Source organism: Heptranchias perlo, chromosome 15, assembly GCF_035084215.1.
Source record: "Heptranchias perlo isolate sHepPer1 chromosome 15, sHepPer1.hap1, whole genome shotgun sequence".
NCBI lineage: Eukaryota > Metazoa > Chordata > Chondrichthyes > Hexanchiformes > Hexanchidae > Heptranchias > Heptranchias perlo.
Window position 1 is genome coordinate 13,390,877 of NC_090339.1, and position 25,868 is coordinate 13,416,744.

Sequence of the window (25,868 nt, forward strand, 5' to 3'; positions counted from 1 at the left end):
GCCCAACAAGCCTACCTGCACCGGCCTTCCCCACCCCGATCGTTGACCCCCTCCCATGATCGCGGACCCCGATCCCGACCTTCCGACCCTCCCCCTCTGACCCCGACCCCAATCCTCCGACCCCGATCATCCGACCCTGATCCTCCAACCCCCAACGATTGCAGACCCCCACGATGACCCCCGATCCTGCCTCCCCCACCGTTGACTGACCCCCAATCCCATGCCCCATGACTCGCGATCCCATGCTCATCTATGCCCCTTACCCACCCGTGCCCACCTATGCCCCCCGCCCTGCTCCCCCCCCTCCCATTCATGCAAACAAAGATTTACCTGCAGACTTAACTGTCAATCAGCCGGTCAATCGGACAGGAAACTGACAAAAATAAAAGACGTCCTTACGTCAAAATCATAAGGACGTCCGGGAAACCCATACTAATGGGTTTCCTGACCTCAAATTGGCCCCCTTCCTGGTTCCGTTTGAAAATTGAGCCCATTGTATCAAAAGTGCTTATAATACCTTATGTATGGTGCTGAGATATTCTTAACATGGTTCATGATGAGGACCCATCAATATAGGTAGAGATTTTGTATTTCCACAGCTAATTTTAAAGCAAGATTTAATTGAAAGGCTTGGCAAGGTATTTGAGTTAGAAGCTAAATAGCAAAACTGCAAAGACCAGAAGTGGCAGTTTTGTAAAGTACTTAATTTACCGCATTTCTTTTTAACTAAATAAATGGGATACCTGGTTCATGGAAATATAAAAGATAGCGGTGTGCTAAACTGTGAGGGATTACACGTTATCAGTTTTAATTGAAGTCTGTGAATTAAAAAGGGAACTTCTACTCGTCACAGCCAATGAAAGCTTGTGAACCAAACTAGCGACATGCTTATCTGCTAGAACTGCAGGGAGATGCAACTCTACTACTGCAGAATCATTGCCATGGCTATTTCGGCTCTACCAGGATACTGCATTTTATTCAGTGAATGGTAACAAATGTCATCCCCTGCAGTTTTCTTTTCAAATCCTGGAGCATCATCTCGCAGAAGATGTATTATAGAGCATGCATAGTCTTAAAGCCAATCTGATATCACACAGATACCCGAGCTTAAAATTGAGATTCTAACTGAATATTGGCTCCGTTTCTATTTACAGGATGCGCAGCTCCCTCTGTCATCATCTCCCCCTTGACCGTTAGCGGCGTTTCGCTTTTAAACATGGAATCCAGCTTTTGGCGGGGCCTTATGTTGAAGTACTTCTGGAAATACTCCGACGTAAAGTAATAAACGAATGGGTCAAGGCAGCAGTTTGTGGTGGCCAGGCACAAAGTAATTGGATACATGGTCTTGGCAAATCGCTCCAAGGAGCAGTTTGCGACTGCTTGCGAGCGTACAAGAGCATAGATAAATAGGATTGAATTGTAGGGAACGAAACATATTATGAAAATGGACAAGTGTACAATGATCATCTTGAGCACCCTTTCTTTGTTGGCTCCAATTGGAGACAACGTTTCTGGTTTCCTTAGAGTCCTCAGAACTAACGATGAGCAGGTCAGGTTCAATAGCAAGGGAATAAGAAATCCAACTATTTCAATGAATATGGTGATCTTGGACAGGTAGGTCTTCCAGATATCTTTGGAGAAACCTTCAAAGCAGGTGGTACTGGAGTTATCTCCCCTGTTGTTCGTGGTGGAGAACAGAGACACAGAGATTCCCCCACTGAGCACCAGGAGCCATACCCCTGCGCAGATTATGCTGGTGTTTCTCCTCGTCCTGATGGTCCGAGACCTGAAGGGGTACACTATGGCCAGGAACCGGTCAGCGCTGATGCAGGTGAGAAACAGCATACTCCCATATATGTTCGTGAGGAAAGCTGTCCCAGAAACCTTGCACAGCCCATCGCCAAAAGGCCAGTGCCTATTGATGTTATAAAAAATTTTGAAGGGCAGCGTAAAGACAAAGAGGAGGTCTGAGACGGCAAGATTCGTCATAAATATCGTAGTTTCGTTTCGCATCTTCATTTTGCAACTGAAGAAGTACAGCGAGGTGCAGTTTGTCAGCAACCCTAGAATAAACACAACACTGTACACAGAGCCATACAGCGTGTACTTGAATGAATCGTTGGTGAGACAGATGGGGTTCTGGCTGTTGTTCCCCATGCCAGGTCTTGTGCGTTTTGTGCACGAGCAGCAGGTATGCTGGGAGTCGAGCAGCATCCACAGCAGTTTTCAGCACACAACGAATTGTGGCAGGAATCACGTCCAAGGTTTCCTGATAAGGTTTTGCCTTTGCACCATAATTTAACTGTCTGTACAGCTGACCTACTGCCTGCAGAGAAAGAAAACATAAACAACATTAGTAAATGGAGACTGCCTCAACTAATTGCCATTGTGTCTGCTTTTTCTAAAAAGACTTGGTATTCCTCAACGTTGAACAAGATAGTTTCTGTCCTTATTTGAAAAAGTGCTGCATAAATTCCTGCAAAAACCCGGTGCAAAAAAAAATACACAATAATATCCAAAGGAAATGGCCCTGAATATTAACCTTTCCTTTTCTGCCCCCTAAAGTTCTACCCCCTTTCGTATTAGAAGAATTAAAGCTGCACAGTGCTTCCTCAGGAAATCCAGATAATGTTACCTTAAAGAATTTAGGATTATTCATTGTACAGTTGGCTATTTTTGTCAAATGCTAAACGTTTTAAATTAGCTCTCAGTACGGTTCTTACATCTCTAACTATTGCTTGCTCCACTTAATCCAAAGTCACTTTATTCAAATTATCTGGTTGTTTTTGAAAACTTCAATCTCACTTTGCTGTGCTATTTTATGTTATTTAATTTGAATTATTTGACAAGATGTAAAGAAAGAAAGAGAGAAAGATTAATTGATTGCATTTATATAGCACCTTTCACCACCTCAGGATGTCCCAAAACACTTTACAGCCAATGAAGTACTTTTGAAGTGTAGTCACTGTTGTAATGTAGGGAAAGTAGTTGTGATACAATTAAGAGATTTGGTAAAATTGTAATATTATAATATGTTCCATGCCAATCATTTTATTAAAGAAATATTACACATTGGCAGTTACAATGCAGCATCCCAGTGTCTAACATGAAAGAGATTCTCTCTCCCATGGGAACGGGCCATGTTCAGTTTAAACAGCTAAACTAATTACTTTTTTTAAATGTGCATATTTTCTTGTAAAATTCTTGTTGTCGTCAGCTATTTTCAAAGCGTGGGGCACAGAACTTATTTTTGCAGCCACCAGGGTATGTTTCAGAGAAAAATCCGTGGTACAATTTTAAAGGGGGTGCGGGAACAGGGGATGCACGTACACAAATCTTTGAAGGTGGCAGGACAAGTTGATAAAGCTGTTAAAAAACATACAGGATCCTTGGCTTTATGAATTGAGGCTTAAAAGTGCAAAAGCAAAGAAGTTATGCTAAACCTTTATAAATCACTGGTTAGACCTCAGCTGGAGTATTGTGTCCAATTCTGGGCACCGCACTTTAGGAAGGATGTCAAGGCCTTGGAGAGGGTACAGAGGAGATTTACTAGAATGATACCAGGGATGATGGGTTTTAGTTATCTGGAGAGACTAGAGAAGCTGGGATTGTTCTCCATAGAAGAGAGAAGGTTAAGGGGAGATTTAATAGATGTGTTCAAAATTATTAAGGGTTTTGATAGGGAGAAACTGCTTTCATTGACAGGAAGGTCAGTAATCAGAGGACACAGATTTAAAATAATTGGCAAAAAAGCCTGGGGAGAGAAGGGGAGACATTTTTTTTACTCAGCAAGTTGTTATGATCTGGAATGCACTGCCTGAAAGGGTGATGGAAGCACATTCAATAGTAACTTTCAAAAGGGAATTGGATCTCTACTTAAAAATGAAAAATTTGCAGGGCTATCGGGAAAGAGCAGGGGATTGGGACTAATTGGATAGCTTTTTCAGAGAGCCAGCACAGGCATGATGGGCCAAATGGCCTCCTTCTATGCTGCATGATTCTATGAATCTATGTGATGGCTCCAAACAGCATTTTCTTACACTAACAGTTACGGTTTTGCTCAGTTATTAAAAATGTTATTGTACTTCAATGTCCTGTCTTAGTTCACACTTCAAAATTTAAAAAAATAGTTTTCCAAGATTGGCTCTCGATGCAGTTATAAAATGCAGTTTGCATCACTGCGTCTTTGGTTCCACATCAATACCAAATGTGGAGCCTAACTGCAGTTTCCAGTCTAATTGACCAGTTGGGCTGAATGGCCTCTTTCTGTGCTGTAGTTTCGATGTAACTCGATGTAAAAGGGCAGCTAGGAAAATGGGCTGTTTTCCAGGATCAGAATGTGAGCAGAACTCTGTGCAGGTGTTTTAAGTGGCCATGTGCAGGGCTGATCTGATTTTAGACTGATGAGAAAGTAGGATACCTGGCAACGTCCAGCACTCCCAGAACGACACCGGCATCAAACTACAAGACGCAGCATTACCCCCGCCATTTAGGAACTGTCAATATTTCTGTATTCCCTGGTGGGAGTGGGAATGGGAGTACTTGCGGATATCCATGCATTTATTTTAATGGAATACATCTGCAAGAATGTAAAATGACAAAAGATGCAATCTGGAAAAAAAAGCACGGAAGCAAATTTACAAAATAAAATTTACATTATAATATGTAAATTTGCAAACTAATTTTCAGAAGAGACAGATCATGTGGACAAATGTTAGAAAGAATTGGGTGGAAATGTAAAGAAGTGGGTGATTGAGAGCTATTAATGTTTGGGACCAGCCAGATGGATTACAGAATCTTATCTAGTCCTGTACCTGCTTAGGTCTGTTGTTTTTTTTAAATCATGCTGATCGAAATTCATCTATTTTATTCTGTCCCATTCTCAGAGAGCCTAATGGTATAAATGGACCACTTGCTTGATCCCTGTAGGGTGCAGCATCTATTCCACATATTAGAAAGCCCTGCAATTAACTCATTAAAACAAAATCCATTGTGTGAGCAACATCCATTTACTAAAGATAGAGCCTTTTCCTTTTAAGTATTTCCTGTCAGGAGTGGTAGGTAATAGTGAAGGGAGGTGAGGTGGGGGGGGTTGAAATCATTACTTTAAAGATTTCTCTATGGAAAAGGATTTAGGTCTGACTTTTCATGAAGCATGCTACGGGCTCTCAAATTAATGACACTAGATTCAAACCCAGTTTGACTGCACCTCAAATTTCACTCATCCTGAAACAAAATCTGTGCTAAAACCAAATAACAGCTTAACGAGCATTTCTGGCATGTGGCTGGGCCTGTCCATCAATCTGGACAAATCTGACATTTTGATTTTTTTTTAACAACATTGATTTAAAAAAAATTATTCTTTTCATTTTCCTTGGCTTTGTACTGCAAATCTTAAGTGAGTCAACTCAGTTTCCCCAACAATTCTTTCCGTTTTAATTTTTTCTTTAACCAGAAGAAATCTCATTTCTGCAACATCTCCTTCGATCAATGGATGGAGTGAAATGGGGTGGGGGAGGGGGTGAAATCTATGACAAGTTGCATGGCTGGATGACAGTAAGTGTGCTCACACCAGGGTCAGACAAGTTTAATGAGTATTGATTGATCAGAGATGACAACTTGGGAGTTTTCATCCTATAACTACATCTTTAGCTAAAAATACAACTGTATCATTGCACTAGACTAACATATAACATTGTGTTTGATTTGTTTGTAGTTTGTAATCACTTGAATTCTTTTCCACTTTAGCCCTGAAAAAACAATTAAAAAATGATTGGTTCCTTATTTTTTTAGCAAAATATGAAAGAGTCAATTTAAAATTGCCTTGTTCCTCCATGGCACAGCCCAAATTTCTTCACAATAATTTCTTGAACACAGCAAACAAATAACTGAGGACTTCAGACTATTACTGACTAATTACAGAGTACCAATGAAAAAACTCCGTAGAATTTTGGAGTATCAAATTCCTACTAAATATTCAAGTTGACGTAACTATCTTTTAATCTGCCATGTTCCGGTACTTCCTTTTGCACTTACAGACCATCTGGACCAATATCTCCTGGGATAGTGATGTGCCATTTAAAATCCATTAAGGTTGCATCATGAGCACGGCCGAGAAAGGCTGAGGATGACTTTGAGCACATATTTCCTATTAACTCTTTAGCAGTAGCATTTCTTCGTTAGAAATACAACCACAGTGTCTTAATCCAGTCACAATTGACTGAAAATGGATCAATTTAGTGCTTCCCTGCACTTTTCCAGCTTGATGAATAAATCAATGAAACTTGTAAAAAATAAACTTTACATTTTTTCTGTTCTGCGGGTCGATTATTTTGAAGCTGCAGTGGGTATTCAACTGAGCTGCTGACTGAAATGTTGTTTTATTTTGTTATGTCAATTTTGTGCTTTTCAAGTGATGAGATGACGGTGCTGTGGATACCTTCTTTTTTGGCATCTTGTGTCAGTGTCGATCACTCCCAGGTCAGGTTTAGCACTGTTAGATGCACAGTAAAAGCTCTCTATCCTCTGCCCAGCAATGAGCCTCAAACCAGCCTCTCGGAGGAGCATGGCCCACTGGACCGATTTGGCATCTTTCCAGTTCCCACACTACCCACCTGTAGCCTCCTTGAGTGAGACTGCCAATTAGTACTAAATTAGGGGCAGATTTGTGCTGCAGGCCCAGGCCAACTGGGAAATGGATTGAGACGTAGGCCCAAACATATTTCGCATGAGACCCTTACTGCCAATAGACAGAGAAGACTTTCATCCCGTCAGTTAAGGCTAGACTTGAACCCAGGTCCCAGCAATTAAATATTCGGACTGATTTTTGGAAAGGTTTTTGCATCATACATTAAAACAAATTCAAAATAGACTTATTATTTAATAGCAATGCTGCATTTTTCCATCTTTACCATTTAAAGGGATAGAATTCATTCTTTGGGACATGTTCAAGGATTTCAGAGTAGATGATTCATGGATAATTTGATTCATAGCCACAGACCTTGAGTTCAAACACAAGGTTCCTAAGCAGAGTAAATGTGTGTGCTGCCTCTGGCTTTTCTTCCTCTGACCCTGACTACAATAATGCTATATTACAGAGCACATCCAATCTCAAGGGCAAAGGTTACCATATCCTGAGGGGGTCTCCATGGCAGAATGGATTGCTGATGTCCAATCTGAGTTGGAGCCTTGCACAGAGTATTTTAGATCAATGCTTGTAATTACAATCTTATAGCCCTAATCTTAACTGAGACAGTAATCAATAATAACCTCGCCCATATTTCAATCCACCAGCTTGTGACAAATGGCAGGAAAATTGATTGAATTTCAATACATTGAGAGAAGCTGACAGCTCCAATGAAAACTGTCACTCTGAAAAATAGAAGGGTACTCAAATGAAGAATCCACAGAAAGAGAATCCTCACCAGTGTTATATTGAAAAGATTATAGAGTGTTTAACTACGGAAAGGCAACTTCATCATCATCATCATCAGTCTGAACAGAAATATGCTTAGTAGATATGCTATGTATAGTGAACATATGTATCTGCTGTGTATAATATACACAAATATTTTAACTATGTATAGATAGATATTTAATGCATACAGGTATGTACGGCAGAAGGGTTGATAACCAGAGGACACAGATTTCAGATAACTGACAAAAGAAACAATTGAGATGAGGAGAATTTTTTTACGCAGCGAGTTATTATGATCTGGAATGCACTGCCTGAAAGGGTGGTGGAAGCAGATTCAATAGTAACTTTCCAAAGGAAATTGGATACATACTTGAAAATGAAAACTTTGCAGAGCTGTGGGGATAGAGCAGGGGAGTGAGACTAATTGGATAGCTCTTTCAGAACCGGCAAGGCACGATGGGCCGAATGGCCTCCTTCTGTGCCGAAATTCTACGATTCTAACAATCAATGCACAAGGATCTATTGTTACTCTGCACTTGAAGAGAACTTAGCCCTAGTTGGTAGATGGCCAGAGTCGGTAGTTTACTCAACAAACACTGCCTAGTCTTCTGAACACTGTGTTGTGTGTCAGTGCCTCTCCTTCAGCCAGTGTATCTTAGGAATAGTCCACAGTGAGACCAGGTCAGGGTATAGTTGTAGTTTACCCATATTTGAAGCAAAATATTCTAATCCAATAAAGCACATCATTTTCTTCATATCATAAACGTATTCTAAACTTGTATGCTGAAAAAGTAAGCTCTTTATATTTGCCACTCTTAACATGCTAATGATTTTTGATTGCTTGTACTTCCCTCAGATGTGCTTTTTCCAATAGGCTGTTGTTGTACTTAGTTTAATAACAAGGTTTGTCTTCCCCTTTTATAAGATAAGGTGTCAAAAATTGCTACTAACCAGGTAATGTAACTAACATCCTCTATTTAGAAGCTAATTCCTACCTCTTACTCCCAGTTGTTCCTCTCTTCTCCTGAAGGGGTTGACATCTTGCTAAGGTGCAGTTCCATAGTTGGTGAATGCACCTCCACTACTCTGCCCTGATGACTATTCTCTATATGTGAATATAGACAGGGAGTGTCAGTTGCCCATTCAGCTATGACAAGCATTGCAGCCAAGCATGAACCTGACCTCACTTAATGTCCACAGGCATAGACTGTCCAACAGGGCTCATTTGATAATAAGCACATAAGAGAATCGTGACTAATTTGGCCTTCTCCAGCCCAGGGTTACTGAAGATTTCTGTAGTGTCATTGTCATCCCAGTTGAGAGCAGCCAACTCAGTCCAGGCCAGTGAGCAAACTTGCAACCTTGCTGACCCATAGAGCTCAGCACCACCTCCTACACTCTGTTTACCCACCGCACCATCAGGGAGGCACTTAAGAAGCCCTTCCTATTAGAAGAGTACAACCATTAATGAGAAAAACATCTTCTGTAACAAGAGCAAAAATGCAAAGGAATCTAACGGAAGTCCCAGTAAAAATGGACTGGATTTGGAAATAAGAGGGGAGCATCTAGAATGCCCAAAAGGGAAAAAAAAAATCAAATATTTGATGTGTAATCATTCAACATGCATTTCCATTTATGATGAAAATTGGATCAATTCAAATATATTTGTCTTGTTTTAAAAAACATCTTAATAATCCCAGCACTGTGGAAAGTCACATAGTGAATTTACAGCCCAAAAAGCAATAGCACATTTGGTGCATTCCCCTCCCCCATCAAATGTAATGTGACAGGCTGGATTTTCGCACAACATATTATTCATAACATTTGACAGAGGATGGTCTTTGTGAGTGCACTATTGACCATTACAATCCTAAACCTCTTCCTCAGCTATCAAATACACAACCATATTTTCCACTGAGCAGCAAAGAGTGGTGACTAATTTTTATATTTCTATTCAGCAATGGGTACTTTTTGCTATTCTCTGTTGTTAATTCATCATTGGAGAGTGGTGCAGCAAGAATAGACATATCTCAGGCGTTAGTAAAGCAGTAACATTGTCAATCATCATGGAATGGATTACATCCTTCTTAAAGGGGCAGGCTCTCTACATTGTGCTAATCAGTTCTAAGAAAGGGTTACCTCTGAAATTTTAACCTATTTTTCTCTCTCAGACACTGAATCTTGCATTTTCTACTTTTATTTCAGATTTCCAACCTTCATCTTTTTAAACTTTTTTTTTGTGTGTTAGAAAAACTTTTGACGATGAAATCAACAGGCTAAACACAGAGATCAAAGGGGAGGAATAGTTGTCCTGGCCATGCCTGTTTATTGGGCAAAAAAATTAGTTGAGGAAAGAAAATTAGACTTGGGGGGACGTCCAAGCATGATTTCTCACTCCCAATCTCCCCCGGAAGTGCGACAAGTGCCAAATTAACAGCCAGTAAGTTCCAAGTGTTCAAGGCACCCACCTAAAACAATCTTTAGGCCCCTTGATTATGGTAATCATGGGCCTAGCTCCTGTTTTAGGACCCTGCTGCTAAATTCGGCATAAAGTGGGCGGTGCAGGCACCGCAAATGCTCCGCTCAGTTTTACCGGGCCTACAACGGCCTAACCAGCAGTCATTAAAGGGACTGCTGGAGGTCATAAATATAAAAGGGACTAGGACCACTGCTTTTCTTGATATATATACTAATGACTTGGACTTGGGCGTTCAGGGCACAATATTTGCAGATGACACAAAATTTGGAAGTGTAGGAGGATAGTGATAGACTTCAAGAGGATACAGACAGGTTAGTGGAATGGGTGTACAAGTGGCAGATGAAATTTAACACCGAAAAATGCAAAGTGATCCATTTCGGTAGGAAGAACGAGGAGAGGCAATATAAACTAGAGGGCACAATTCTAAAAGGGGTACAGTAACAGAGAGATCTAGGGGTGTATGTGCACAAATCGTTGAAGGTGGCAGGGCAGGTTGAGAAAGCAGTTAAGAAAGCATACGTGATCTTGGGCTTTATAAATAGAGGCATAGAGTACAAAAGCAAGGAAGTCATGATGCACCTTTAGAAAACATTGGTTCGGCCATAACTGGAGTATTGTGTCCAATTCTGGGCACTGCACTTTAGGGAAGATGTGAAGGCCTGAGAGAGGATGCAGAAAAGATTTACGAGAATGATTCCAGGGATGAAGGACTTTAGTTACGTGGATAGACTGGAGAAGCTGGGATTGTTCTCCTTGGAACAGAAAAAATTGAGAGGAGATTTGATTGAGGTATTTAAAATCATGAAGGGTCTAGATAGAATAGATAGAGAGAAACTTTTCCCATCGGCGGATGGGTCAAGAACCAGAGGACATAGATTTAAGGTGATTGGCAAAAGAACCAAAGGTGACATGAGGAAAAACGTTTTTACACAGCGAGTGGTTAGGATCTGGAATGCACTGCCTGAGGGGGTGGTGGAGGCAGATTCAATTGTGGCTTTCAAAAGGGAACTGGATAAGTACTCGAAGGGAAAAAAAATGCAGGGCTACGGGGATAGGGCAGGGGAGTGGGACTAGCTGGATTGCTCTTGCATAGAGCCGGCAGGGACTCGATGGGCCAAATGGCCTTCTTCCATGCTGTAACCTTTCTATGATTCTATGATGTGAAAATAGAAATGGAAGTGCATTAAAAAGAACAGAAACTGAAACTACCTGACCATCTACAAACACCATCAACCTGGGGTACTCTGATGTGTTAAGCTAGTTGTTAAAATATGCTCTGCAAACTACCAACATTAAGATTGAGACAATGCAGTTTCTAGAGATTAGTGGAAAAGATGTTTATACTGCAATATTTTACAGTGAACCATGCCCCTTATTTGGATTTGACTTTTATTGAGCCTACAAACTCTACTATTAAGCATTTGTTGTTGCAGAATTTGCTACAGTAGTCAGATTGAAATATTAGAATAGAAAGAAAGAATAAACTGTATTCATATAGTGCCTTCTCTCATCCTCAGGACATCGCAAAACACTTCATATTCAATTAATTACTGTACTCACACAGCAGCAATTTGCACACGACAAGATCCCACTAACAGCAATTGAGATGAAGGACTAATTTATCTGTTTTTGGTGGTGTTGGTTGAAGGATGAATATTGGTCAGGACATTGGGAGAACTCTCTGTGTTTTGCTACGTGTTCTTTTACGTCGACCTGAACAGATAGATGGGGCTTTGGTTTAACATTTCATCTGAAAGATAACACCTCCAATGGTGCAGCACGCAGAATTTTCAGTGCTTAGATTAGGTGCTAACATCTTGGAGCAGGGCTTGAAACCACAACCATCTGACTCAGAGATGAGAATGCGACCAACTGAACTCAGATGACACATAGGCTTGTTTTGTAGGAAAACCATTTACGAAGAAAAGGAAATCGAGTCATCGCGACGTGGCATGCATTCGAATGACAATGGAATGGTCCTGAGAAAAACGACATTTTTAGCAACTTTACCGTGTCTGACTTACATTCAATAATAACGTAGCCCAGGCATTTTGAGCTCTAAAATAAAAGCAAAATACTGCGTATGCTGGAAATCTGAAATAAAAAGAGAAAATACTGGAAATACTCAGCAGGTCAGGCTGCATCTGTGGAGATAGAAACAGAGTTAACGTTTCAGGTCAATGACCCTTCGTCAGTCTGATGAAAGATCATCGACCTGAAACATTGGGCATCATTTTAGCACCCGCTATCGGGGGGCGTTCCTGGCGGGGGGGCTCCGAAAATCGGAGAATCCCGGAGCGGGACCGGAGCCCAGCTCCAACCCACCCACTTCCGGGTTCCCCACTGAAGTGCCGGCATGCGCGCGCAGCCCCCGCTGGTGGGAATCCCGCAGGCAATTAAAGCCAGCAGGGTGCCACTTGAAAGTATTTATCTTGCTTGTTCACGTCATTAACTGACCTGATTAAGGGATTATGTGAGGAGGGGTGGGATTTTATAGAAAACTGGGGCTGTTTCCCATACTGGGGGAAACACTCCCAGTTCAAATGGACCTGTTGCAGCTGTCAGCCTGTGGCAGCTGCAAAGGTCCATTTGACAGGTGGGGAGGGGAGACCCTCACTCATTGCAGGAGGCCACTCTGTCACTTGGGACAAAGTTTGGCCTCCACCACCCTCCTCCTGACAATCAAAGTCACCAACTTGCACACTTACCCCGGTGTCCAGACACATGTACCTACCTTGAAGACCCCCTCAGATGTACATCTTCTGGATGGGGGCCGCTGTAGCTGCAGTCATGACCTCCTCGGAGGGCGAACAGCATCACCAGCCTCGCCATCCACGCTGTCCACCTCTGACATGTGGAGCTCCACAACAGAGTGCTGTGACACATCCACCTGTACAGCAGGAGGGAGGGCTACCGCAGAGAGAGATGCGTCGCAGAGGGCACTACCCTCGCCACAGGGTCCACAGACCGAGGCTCAGCTTCCTGGACCTCTCTGAGCAGCAGTGCACATGGAGGCTCAGAATCACTCGACATGTAGTCGTGGACATCTGCAGCCTCCTTCATGCCAAGTTGCTCCTGGCTGGCCCGAGCACCATCTTCTTACCTGTCGCTGTCAAAGTCACCACTGCCCTCAACAACTTCTCCTTCGCATCCTTCCAGGGTGCCACCGGGGACATCGCCGACGTCTCTCAGCCGTCTGCACAAAAGAGCCCTGCAAATACACCTACACCCACTCTGCAGTGACACAATGGGTGGCATCAGTTGTGGGTCTTCATAGTGATCCTCAGGAAAGGGCATTATTGCACAAACCAGACAAGATTCGCAAAGACATGGCAGTAGTGGTGCCAATATAATATGTAATGTGAGTTGGTCAGAAATTCAATATAAGTAACAACCATGACAAACCCTCAAACACCCTTGTGCATCCCCTTCATGCTCACAACACGTTTGCCTTACGCTTCCTACTGCACATATGTGATGCATGCCCTGTGGCTGCAGCACAGGTAGTGGCAGGTTGAGTGAGGCTGACCATGAAAGAGATGCACAAGAGGGTGAGTATGAGATAGAGCCATGAGATTGTATGAGGATTGGGTTGAGTGGTAGTGGTGGGATGAGTACTGGCGAGGTGAGTAAGTGCAGGTAAGATGAGGATGAGGTTTGAGTGGGTATGAGGGGTGATGTGACAGAGTAGTGTTGGCAGTGCAGAAGGAGGTGTGGGGTGGGGGCGGTGATGTGGCAGACGGAGTGTAGGGGAATGAGTAAGTGTACTCACTTTGGCTGACCTACTGAGGTCATTGGAGCGCCTCCTGCACTGTATGCAGGTGGGCGATATGTTGGTGGTGCAGGTGACCTCCTCTGCCACCTCGAGCCAGGCCTTCCTGGTGGCGGAGCAGGCCGCTTCCTCCCGCCCGCCGGGGGGAAGATCTCTGTCCTCCCCCTCCTCCTCACCCCATGTATTGATACCTGGAGTGAGGCATCATTACACTGGGAGCAGCCTTCCCCCCGGGCTGCTCCATGCTGTAATTTTTTCTATTTGTTGCAGCATCAGTCAGTGGAGGACTGCCCCTTTAAATAGAGCTCCTCCAGCTGACAGATCTTACTGCACATGCGCAGCCCGCCCGACGCACAGATCAGCAGTGGGGAACCCGGAAGACCAGGTAAGTGGATCCAAATGGGCTACGATCGCGTGGGGGGCTGACTAATTGGGCGCCCAATAGCCCCCCCGCCGCGAACCCGCAGCCCTGGTAACATCAAGCCCATTAACTCTGTTTCTCTCTCCACAGATGCTGCCTGACCTTCTGAGTACTTTCAGCATTTTCTCTTTTTAGCTCTAAGTCTGCTTTAAAAGTAGCCTTTGTCCAGGTTAACCTATCGCATATAACAGGATTCCAGTGTTTCGTACAGGACAAAGTTGTAAATATGGCAGCTTGAGTTGGGGGGGGGAGAAACAGGAACTATCAGCAGAAAGTATTTAGTCAAGAACAACAACTAGATTGGGACTGTTTGGTCTGGGCCAATCGAGTGGCACCAGGCACAAGCCACAAACAAGTGCCCCCTGCTAGAAGAAGGCATCACTAATATAAGTGGCTCAATCACACTAAAAACGCAAGCACAATGTGTTAAATTAGGATCTGGTTTCAATGTTAATAATATGGTCTCACAAAGCTTCAAGTGAAGTGGTGGAGATCGCCCGATCCTGTTCCAAGGCCGTATAGATTGAAGTTTTGCTTAACTCAAGGTTCACTTTAAGAACGGAACTGTATTGAACACCACTTGTACTATTTCCTCTGTTTTTGATAATGTTACTTGAAGCCGGTGGAACGGGAGTGGTATTGATTACAATTGTGCTTGGACACAGTGGAGGTGAAATGGGTCTTTGGCGAAAGTGCAAAACGGGTGATAGCGAATCGACAGCCCGTTTCACATTGAGCCATTATTTTATCAACGGAAAAGAAAACTGTGCGCGGTGTAAAACCGGCTGCCGATTCGCTAATACCCGGTTCGCACTTTCACCAAAGACCAATATCACACCCTATCAGCTCTCTCTTTCTGAAATACTTTCCTGACATTTTCAAAATAAATTTTGTTCTCAATCTAAAACTGGTTGTCAGTGCATAATGTCTCTTTGTTTGATCTGTGGCTCAAGTTTGCTGTTTGAATTTTAGAAAGAATCATCCCTTTTCAAAAAAAGTATCATAGAATTATACAGCTTAGAAAGAGGCCATTCAGCCCATCGTGCCTGTGCCAGCTCTCCGAAAGAGCTACCAATTAGTTCCACTCCCCTGCCCATCCCTCGTTGCCCTGGAGAAGGTGGTGGTTGTCCTTTTCCTGGAACTGCTGCAGTCCATGTGGTGAAGGTTCTCCCACAGAGCTGTTAGGTAGGGACTTCCAGGATTTTGACCCAGCGACGATGAAGGAGCAGCGATATATTTCCAAGTCAGGATGGTGTGTGACTTGGAGCAGAACTTGGGGTGATGGTGTTCCCATTCATCTGCTGCCCTTGTCCTTCTAGGTGGTAGAGGTCGCAGGTTTAGGAGGTGCTGTCGAATAAGCCTTGGCGAGTTGCTGCAGTGCATCCTGTGGATGGTACACACTGCAGCCACTGTGCGCCGGTGGTGAAGGGAGTGAATGTTTAAGCTGGTGGATGGGCTGCCAATCAAGCTTTGTCCTGGATGGTGTCGAGCTTTTTGAGAGTTGTTGCAGCTGCATCCATCCAGGCAAGTGGGGAGTATTCCATCACACTCCTGACTTGTGCATAGTAGGTGGTGGAGAGACTTTGAGGAGCCAGCAGGTGAGTCACTCACCACAGAATACCCAGCCTCTGACCTGCTCTAATAGACAAGGCATTTATGTGGCCAGTCCAGTTGAGTTCTGGTCAATGGCGACTCCTGGATGTTGAGGGTGGTAATGTCAGTGAATGTGTTAAAGGACACGTGAAACTGAGCTCTGCCCCTTTTATAGCTTCAGTTTGCAGAAAGCAAACATTAACTTTCTACCAGATAAAATAGAATAAAGATGTACCCATTGGATGGTAAGCACACAGAGCATCCTTACCCACACTGGACCAGCAACAGACCAGCACCCTCCTCCCTTACACTGCAAGGTTTTCCAGTTTCTTTAGATGACTTCACAAATAAGCAGTCACAGTATGTGGTAGTGTGCAGTGACTCAACTTTCATCAGCATCCAGTACTCCAGCATCATTGCTGTTAGACTCCTTTAAAGCAGGAAGACAGACACTGAGTGTTATAACAGATCAGAGAGTTGCAGGAAGAGAAGTGGGTCCTGGCTTCCAAGATCTAAAGGCTTTGGGAACTCAATAGTTCTCAATAGGAAATGCTTTCCATAGGGCAGCTGGGTTGTTGGGTGGGGGGTTGTTATTCTTAGTAAATGACCTGCGCAGTCTCCTGTACTGGATCGTTCCGGTTAGTCTGCACCATTGTTTGTTATTTTGTTTTGCTTTCTCAAAACTTCTGCCAGGAAAGCAGTGCCATTACAAGCTCAGAGGAAAATATGTTGCACAGTGCGATCGAGGGGCAGTCCATTGCTCAATTAAATTAAATGTAATAGCAGCACTCTTAGGAATTTGTAGCTTGATTGCAAGCTACTAAAAATAGAAACAACTGGCAAGAAGAGAGCAATTAATGTAAAATCCATGCTATCAAAAGTACTCTCAACTCTTCAGTGCTAAATTGTTTTGCACATACACCAGGCACATGTTCAGCTCCTGCTAAATTATAATACAGAATAATGGTACAAAAGATAGGGCAGAAAATCTGAGATGGAAATAATATTTTCATTTTTATGCAGCATGCATGTCCATCTGGAGTCCTGGGGAGGGAGAGTGAGATGGCCCTCTCTTTTTTTTTAGTGAACTTGATTTTAATTTTTTTATTATTCATTCTCAAGATGTGGGCGTCGCTGGCAAGACCGGCATTTATTTATTGCCCATCCCTAGTTGCCCTCAGAAGATGGTGATGGGCCTTCTTCTTGAACCACTGCAGTGTAGCGATTTGATACAACCGAGTGGTTTGCTCGGTCACTTCAGAGGGCAGTTAAGAGTCAACCACATTGGTGTGGGACTGGAGTCACATGTCGGCTGAACCGGGTAAGGACGGCAGGTTTCTTTCCCTAAAGGACACTGGTGAACCAGTTGGGCTTTTACGACAATCCGACAGCTTCATGGTCACCTTTACTGACGCCAGCTTTTTATTTCCAGATTTTTTTTTAAAAACTGAATTCAAATTCTCAAACTGCCCTGGTGGGATTTGAATTAGATTATTAGTCCAGTACACTACATCTTTGTTTCTCCAGCTTGGTGTTGGATTCTTTTTTAGTCATCTAAATAAATAAAATCACGAATGCAAATTTGGTTTCAAGTCCTCCCCGCCGTTTAAGGACGTTTTTGTATCTTTTATTTACATATTTGTGTGGAAAATGTTTGAGAATGAGCTGCCATCTGAAATACACTGCGTAGGCCGGGAGGCCCTGTTGGCATGGAGACTGATGATGTCAATGGAAGAGTTCACACCGAAATCAAAAGGTTAAAGGTTCTGTATTTCAGGCTGTGCTCAGGTAGATCGTCGCAGTTTTCTCTCCCTTTTCTCTCGCCCCCTTTCCCAAATAAGGAGGCTCTTTGCCCAACATTTCGCTGTTACTATTAACTGACCCTACTTAATGCACCCTATTGTGCTCATGATTAATGAAAGGTAATTGCACTGGATGGCTGAGTCCTGTTCATTTATTTTCAAATTGATATCGCATCCTACAGCGTTTCAGAGTGCTTTCTTGTTGCCGCGGTTACCAGATGAATTCTGCTTGGATGCCAGTTTCCTCTACTATCCACACTTTAATCCCGCTGCCTTTGCATCATTCCCGATTGGTCGGGAGCTGTACCCTAATGAGGATTAACGAAAACTGGACACAAAAGAAACTCAGTTTCCAAAGCGAGCAGCCACAAAATGAAGCAGGACAGATGTTCCTTATGAGAGTGTGCAAAACCTCAACAGATTGTTGCAGTCTTCTTTCAGATACTGCACAAAAATACCATTTCTTTGCAGTCAACACAAGGAAATCAGATGAAGAAGTGTCGAATACAATTAAAACAATGTTCCAAAGGTGAATGTGCGAGTGATCTAAGTGTAAAATTATATTAGATTTTTATTTTTGGTTGTGTTGGTGTGTTTTCGGGCATGGATTTCTTGGAAGCACAACCCTTCTTTCTAAAATGTACAGGCTTATTTTTCTACGTAATTTAATTTGTGAAATTAGTACAGGGTTGCAGTTTAAATAAAACTTGTAGCAAAATCGAAAGAAACATTTCTTTACATCAGGTACTTTTATATAAGAGAGTGGGAATATGGTATTGAGATAGAGGGTCAGCCATGATCATATTGAATGGCGGAGCAGGCTCGAAGGGCCAAATGGCCTACTCCTGCTCCTATTTTCTATGTTTCTATATAAGGTTTGTTTTACAGCTTGCATCTCATGTCAGTGCACAACGGGGCAACACAGAGGAAATCTTCAAGTATCCAACACGTTAATAAGGGAGAAATTTACAAGATGTCACTCCAGAAGCTGTTCATAACTGGGTGCATTCTGTTTGTTGGTATCAGCCATGGCTCAGTGCGAGCTATCCTGCCCCCGAGCCGGAAGGCTGTGGGTTCAAGCCCCAGTCGTAGGACTTAAGTACATAATCTAGGCTGACACTTCAGTGCAGTACGGAAGGAGTGCTGCACTGTCAGAAGTATTGCCTTTCACATGAGACGTTAAACTGAGGCCCAATCCGCCCTCTCAAGTTGATATAAAAGATCCCATGGACTAGTCAAAGAACAGGAGGGGAATCTCAACCAACATCATCAAAACAGATTGGGGGTGAACTTCTGTGGGACAAGGTTCTCTTGTCTGCCTGCTCTAACTGCGGTGGAAGAACCGCGGAAACCTGGAATAATGGAGTACACAGCATTTACACTGTGTTTCCGTGACGCTTCCATCCAAGTTATGGCAGACAAGTGGAGGATTCTTTGCAGACATTCATTCTGCATGACCCCAAGATCTGGTCATTTATCTCATTGCTATTTGCGGGGCCTTGCTGTGCGCAAATTGGCTGCCATGTTTCCCTACATTACAACAGTGACTACACTTCTAAGGTACTTCATTGGCTGTAAAGCACAATGGGACGTCCTGAGGATGTGAAAGGCGCTATATAAATGCACATTTGTTTTTTCTTCTGTTAATTCCAAGGTTACAACTTATGAAATAAATTTGACACTGCTACAAGTGTGAGATTCTATGGTGTAGAAAGAAACATTACATTCTTTAATGAATTATTTACATATTGAAATCTCTACGGGGAAGGTGACAAGCAGCCTTGGTTCTGTGTTTCCACTGGTTGCAAATATCTTGGAATTTGCATGAATATAAAAATATTTATATCCATGAAATAAATGTGATTAGAATATCTGCCGATTGGCGCATGAACTTGCTATGGAAAAACACTCCTCCTCAAGGGCAATTAGGGATGGACAATAAGTGCTGGCCTTGCCAGCGAAGCCCACATCCCATGAACAAATGAAAAAAACACAGCCTCCTCCCGATATCCCATCACAGAAGCCAGTCTTCAGACAATTTGATTCACTCCACGTGATATCAAGGAACAGCTGAGTTCACTGGATACAACAAAGGCTATGGGCCCGGACAACATCCCGGCTATAGTACTGAAGACTTGTACTCCAGAACTAGCCACGCCTCTAGCCAAGCTGTTCCAGTACAGCTACAACACTGACATCTACTCAGCAATGTGGAAAATTGCCCAGGTATGTCCTGTCCACAAAAAGCAGAACAAATCCGATCCGGCCAATTGCTGCCCCATCAGTCTACTCTCCATCATCAGCAAAGTGATGGAAGGTGTCGTCGACAGTGCTATCAAGCGGCACTTACTAACCAATAACCTGCTCACCGATGCTCAGTTTGGGTTCCGCCAGGACCACTCAGCTCCAGACCTCATTACAGCCGTGGTCCAAACATTGTCAAAAGAGCTGAATTCCAGAGGTGAGGTGAGAGTGACTGCCCTTGACATTAAGGCAGCATTTGACCGAGTGTGGCACCAAGGAGCCCTAGTAAAATTGAAGTCAATGGGAATCGGGGAAAACTCTCCAGTGGCTGGAGTCATACCCAGCACAAAGGAAGATGGTTGTGGTTGTTGGAGGCCAATCATGTCACCCCCAGGACATTGCTGCAGGAGTTCCTCAGGGCAGTGTCCTCGGCCCAACCATCTTCAGCTGCTTCAACAATGACCTTCCCTCCATCATAAGGTCAGAAATGAGGATGGTAACTGATGATTGCACAGTGTTCAGTTCCATTCGCAACCCCTCAGATAATGAAGCAGTCCGTGCCCGCATGCAGCAAGACCTGGACAACATCCAGGCTTGGGCTGATAAGTGGCAAGTAACATTCGCGCCAGACAAGTGCCAGGCAACGACCATCTCCAACAAGAGAGAGTCTAACCACCTCCCTTTGACATTCAATGGCATCACCATCGCCGGATCCCCCACCATCAACATCCTGGGGGTCACCATTGACCAGAAACTTAACTGGACCAGCCACATAAATACTGTGGCTACAAGTGCAGGTCAGAGGCTGGGTATTCTGTGATGAGTGACTCACCTCCTGACTCCCCAAAGCCTTTCCACCATCTACAAGGCACAAGTCAGGAGTGTGATGGAATACACGCCACTTGCCTGGATGAGTGCAGCTCCACAACACTCAAGAAGCTCGACACCATCCAGGACAAAGCAGCCCGCTTGATTGGCACCCCATCCATCACCCTAAACATTCATTCCCTTCACCACCGGCGCACTGTGGCTGCAGTGTGTACCATCCACAGGATGCACGGCAGCAACTTGCCAGGGCTTCTTCGACAGCACCTCCCAAACCCGCGACCTCTTCCTTCTAGAAGGACAAGGGCAGCAGGCACATGGGAACAACACCACCTACACGTTCCCCTCCAAGTCATACACCATCCCGACTTGGAAATATATTGCTGTTCCTTCATTGTCGCTGGGTCAAAATCCTGGAACTCCCTTCCTAACAGCAATGTGGGAGAACCTTCACCACACGGACTGCAGCGGTTCAAGAAGGTGGCTCACCTCCACCTTCTCGAGGGCAATTAGGGATAGGCAATAAATGCTGGCCTTGCCAGCGACGCCCACATCCCATGAACGAATAAAAAAAAAACACTCCAAACTCCAGTGCGCGTCCGGACTGATTTTTCCTCTGACTTCTTTACTGGGCTCCCAAGAGGCAGTACGTACCTGAGGTGTATTGTCACTGTCAGAGAGGCGCACTTGAATTTCCAGGTGATTGGCCAATTGCACTCCTAGCCTCTCCCCCCAGCCCTCCTTCCCCCACACTCCCCGGCTGTGCCTTGTGCTGTAAACCAGGGCTGGAAGCAGGAAGTGCAGCTGCAGGGCTGAAAGGCCCATCTATAGTTACGCCCCTAATCGCCGACACTGAGGCCTGAAAATCATCCTGGTGAATGGGGGGAGGTTGAAAAGTACTTTCAAACACTTGACCGATATCTTTATTTTAAATCTTTAGGCTGCCCTGGGATCCCCACAGAATCTCTGGCTCCTGGGTGTCCCTGGGGCAAGCCCCACCACCAGATTTCTTCAGATGCCCCTCCGCTGGGCTGCCTAATGGTCAGTCAATGAGGAAAGTGAGGCCGAAGACCAGGATGGCCCCCACCATCACATTACCATTGCAAAGTCGGGCCTACTACAGGCACAGTCCTAGTGATAGGGGGAAGATACTCCAGGAAATGCCAGAATAATGCAATGGGGAAGACCCGAGGTAACAGATCCCTGCATCTTTACCTTTCCTACGTACCTGGGAACTAAACGCTCCTCAGGCACAGGGAAGAGGAAACTCCACCCTGTCATGTGAGACTGTACCCTTCAGATAAAACATACTCTCTGTCCAACATTATATCACCTCAATCTCATAAACCTGTTCAAAACAAATGACAAAAGACTCTATTTATTCTGATTATTATTTAGTAGATATGGGCCAAGAAATTACATTATGGAAACTCATTGAACGAACACATAAGACTCACCTCTATCTACCTGCCATTTTAATGCAGTTGTTAACCTATCTATTTTAAAATGGACTAAAGTCTCTGCTAAAATAATGAACAGATGATCATGCTAAACTTTTACCTGCTACTATCGCCAAAGGTAATTTCCAGGCTGTGTATTCTACATATGGAATATATGTGGAGCCATTCTTGTAATTAAGACAATCACTAGTTGGTGAAGCTTCACTCTTGTAATTTAAAAAATCGGAACCATCCTTGATTGGATTAAATTAGAATGTTCCAGGGCCGCAATTAAGATGTGGTTGACTCTTATCTGCCCTCTGACGTGGCCTAGCAAGCCACTCAGTTGTATCAAATAGAAGAAGGCCCACCACCACCTTCACAGGGCAACTCGGAGATGGTCAATAAAATGCCTGCCTTGCCAGTGACGCCCACATCCTGAGAATTAATTTTTTTTAAAGTGTATCAACCCTTGTTAAATCACGGGTCTACGGGTTAAACCTGCGGGTCGTACACCACCCACCAGAAGAGTAGACGGGCTCCCGAGGCCACAAATGTTAAACGAGAGTGCAGACGAAGCGATCACCTTTTGAACAAAAAAAACTTTGGGGTAGATTTTCAACCAGCCCGTTGCAGATCGGCCGCCCGTTATAGAAACCCATCCATTTTTTTTTCCGTTGAAGTTTTAGGCCCAGACTGCAAGTTGAAAATCTACCCTGTGTGCTAAGTTTTTAAGTGCCCGGGTAATCCAACAATTGGATTAGGGCCTGCGTTTTGATGCACAACCAAAACTGGGATGCATTTATTCGAAAGTAGCTGCGCAACCACACACTTAACTCTCTCCCATATTTTTATTCCTCTGCATTCCTGTAAAGGCATTACTGTCCTTAAGCAGGTAATAACAGCAAGTAAAGAAAAGCAACTTTAGTATTTTTGTTAACTTTTCAACAGTTTCTGTTCTTTGCTGTAAGCGCTTAGAAACATTAAGAAGCTGCAGCTCATCATTATGTGGCAGCGCAACAGAGGTTCTGCTGGAATCTGTAGGTGTCCAAACCAATATCATCCTATTAGTTTCAAATATCTAATGACGATGAGGGAGAGAATCAAAACAGTAATTATATAAACTTCCGAAATACTTTTCAACAATAACTGAGTAGAATGGGCCTATACTCTCTGGAGTTTAGAAGAATGAGAGGCAATCTCATTGAAACATATAAGATTCTGAGAGGGCTTGACAGGGTAGATGCTGAGAGGCTGTTTCCCCTGGTTGGAGAGTCTAGAAATAGGGGGCATAGTCTCAGGACAAGGGGCCGGCGTTTTAAGACTGAAACAAGGAGAAATTTCTTTACTCAGAGGGTTGTGAATCTTTGGAATTCTTTACCCCAGTGGGCTGTGGGTGTTGAGTCATTGAGTATATTCAAGGCTGAGATCGATAGATTTTTGCACTCTAAGGGAATCAAGGGATATGGGGATCGGGCGGGAAATTGTAGTTGAAGTCAAAGATCAACCATGATCTTACTGAATGGAGGAACAGGCTCAAGGGGCTGTATGGCCTACTCCTGATCCTATTTCTTATGTTCTTACAACTTTTGAGTAACTGGGTTTAACAAGGATGCTGTGTTCTAGTACATTCAGATGTATTTTTCCTCCTCTAGCAATATTAGGAACAAGAGTGAGCCATTCAGCCCCTCGGGCCTGCTCCGCCATTCAATTAGATCATGGCTGATCTGCACCTCAACTCCATTTACCTGCCTTTGCTCCATTATACCCTTACCTAACAGAAATCTATCAATCTCAGTCTTGAAAGCTCCAACTGTCCTAGCATCTAGAGCCTCTGGAAAAGAGAGTTCCAAATTTTTACTACCCTCTGTGTGAAAAAGTGCTCCCTGAGGGAATATTTTCTCCGTACCTACCCTATCAAATCCTTTTAACACCTCGATCAGATCACCCCTCAATCTCCTATACTCAAAGGAATACAAGCCTTTGGTGGGATGCCTCTTGTCAGCTTGTGTTAAAACTCAATCGCAAAAAAACGCAAAATCATGTCTATTTTCCACCTACTGTCCCTTTGTCACCTGAAGTGCCCAGTCTCTGAACAGGCTCTCAATGCAGGAAGGCCTGCAGAATCTGTCAATCAAGGGAACGTGTAAAAAGCACATTGTTAATTTCTGTCAGCATAGGGGTGCTTTCAGCGAAGTGCTTTTCAAAACTCATATTGCGTAGATTGTTTATTCTGACCATGGAAACACTACACAGTCTCTGTGCCAAAATTTGTCTACACTTAACAAAGTGAGCAGGAAATTCTGCAATTACCGCCTATCTACAAATTGCTGTACACATCTCTGCACTATACATTTAGTGTTTAATGTAGTAAATTATCAAAGCACAGAGCAAGTACTATTTGCAAACTGACTGAGGTATAGAACCTCAATTATATTAATTGGTATCTTGCTGCCTGGGTGGACCACCCACGATTCGATTTCAACCTCAAACCCCACTTTCTCCCAGGGATAGATGGAAAGCTGTTCCATTTCTCCTTGCAATACATATGGGAAAAGTATTGTTCTAATTTGTTGAGTGATTTACAGGCATTCTGTACTCAACTTCATGGAATTAAGCACCTTTCACTTATTCAAATAAAATAGCCAGTTGCAATATCAGCCTTCCCTTTATCCCTAGGGTTGCTGGCAAATAACCAGGGGCCAGAAGTTAATTTTATTCTGGATCATATTTGAGTCTAAAGGTTCAAAATTTGAGTATCTGATACAAAATATGAATCCAACATCATTGCCCTTTTGATTTATATTCAATGGATTGTCTCGACCCACCTTCACTACTGGACTATCGGGAGTTGAATTTCTGTCACTAAATCGCCAGCCGTAAGTAAAAATTATTTTAAGAAGAAATGTCAAAATTACCTTTGGTCTAATGACTCCTGTCATTTGGTGGATTCTTGCACAGCACCCACTTTTAGAACAGGGTGCACATACAACACTGGTGTACACATGTACAGCGGCATTGTAAGTACTGCTGATCACATGCTGCCACTTTATTGCCCAAAGGGACACCCTACCTCACAGTAGTCTGAATTGGGGAAAACTAACCCATACTTGTAGAAAGTGTAACTGATTAGGTTTCAAACTTTCATTTGGATCTCCCTCCTATACACAATATACAGACCCACAGTAAAATTAAAAGGGCACCGTCATCTCCTCACTTGATGCACAGCTCTTCTGGTTATTGGGCTATAATTTGCTGTCAAAATAAGTGAGGCTAATGGCGCTCACTGTTACTTATGCGTAAATGGTACAGCAACGTCAGGTGAGAGGCAGATGCGCTGTTAAACGTGGAAATCCAAAAGTTCCTGTCTGAGATGTGCCACTCCGCTGCTAGCTTCGCGCTAACAGCATCTCACTGTCTGCAATGCATTGAACGGCGTGAAGTTGCTGTATTTGTGCGGTAGATACGAACTAAACTCACCATAAAAAGTTAAGTCTTGTCCATTTCAGTCTAAGTACCCTTTTAACCACGTGATATGTGCTAGTTACTGCCAGTCAACTTCTCTGACACTGAAAATTAACTATTACAAGTGTGGAGTCTCATTCCTTCAGGTTTTAATTATTGTTGGAGATTTTAAAGATGTCAAATTTTTTCTCTCTCTTAATCCAATCTTTCTTTATTTCAATTTCTGTACCCGATTTGACATTGAATTCACCCACTCTAATTTAAACTTCTTTCTCAGCTGTTAATTTCATGCTCCTTCAATCTGATTGGTTAAGGAGACACCCAGTTACTTGCCCTGTTCACTCAGGTCCCAGATGCCCGGTGTCCCTCGCTGTGACGTTATCAGCTCACACTTTCAGCAACTTGCCACAC

General features: G+C 43.5%; 1 protein-coding gene across 2 annotated transcripts in view; it reads right to left on the reverse strand.

The window, feature by feature from the left end:
* Positions 1-302: 302 nt before the first annotated feature.
* The window catches only part of LOC137332693 (lysophosphatidic acid receptor 4-like), a 31,761-nt gene continuing 6,195 nt past the window's right edge, over positions 303-25,868 (reverse strand). Inside the window, exon 2 of one of the 2 annotated variants that reach the window (XM_067996639.1) lies at positions 303-2,322. In XM_067996639.1, coding sequence (XP_067852740.1) covers positions 1,108-2,214 — 1,107 coding nt within the window. In that variant the 5' untranslated portion in view covers positions 2,215-2,322 and the 3' untranslated portion in view covers positions 303-1,107. Of the gene's footprint in view, positions 2,327-25,868 lie in introns of both variants that reach the window. The other variant, XM_067996638.1, reaches the window with a different exon arrangement.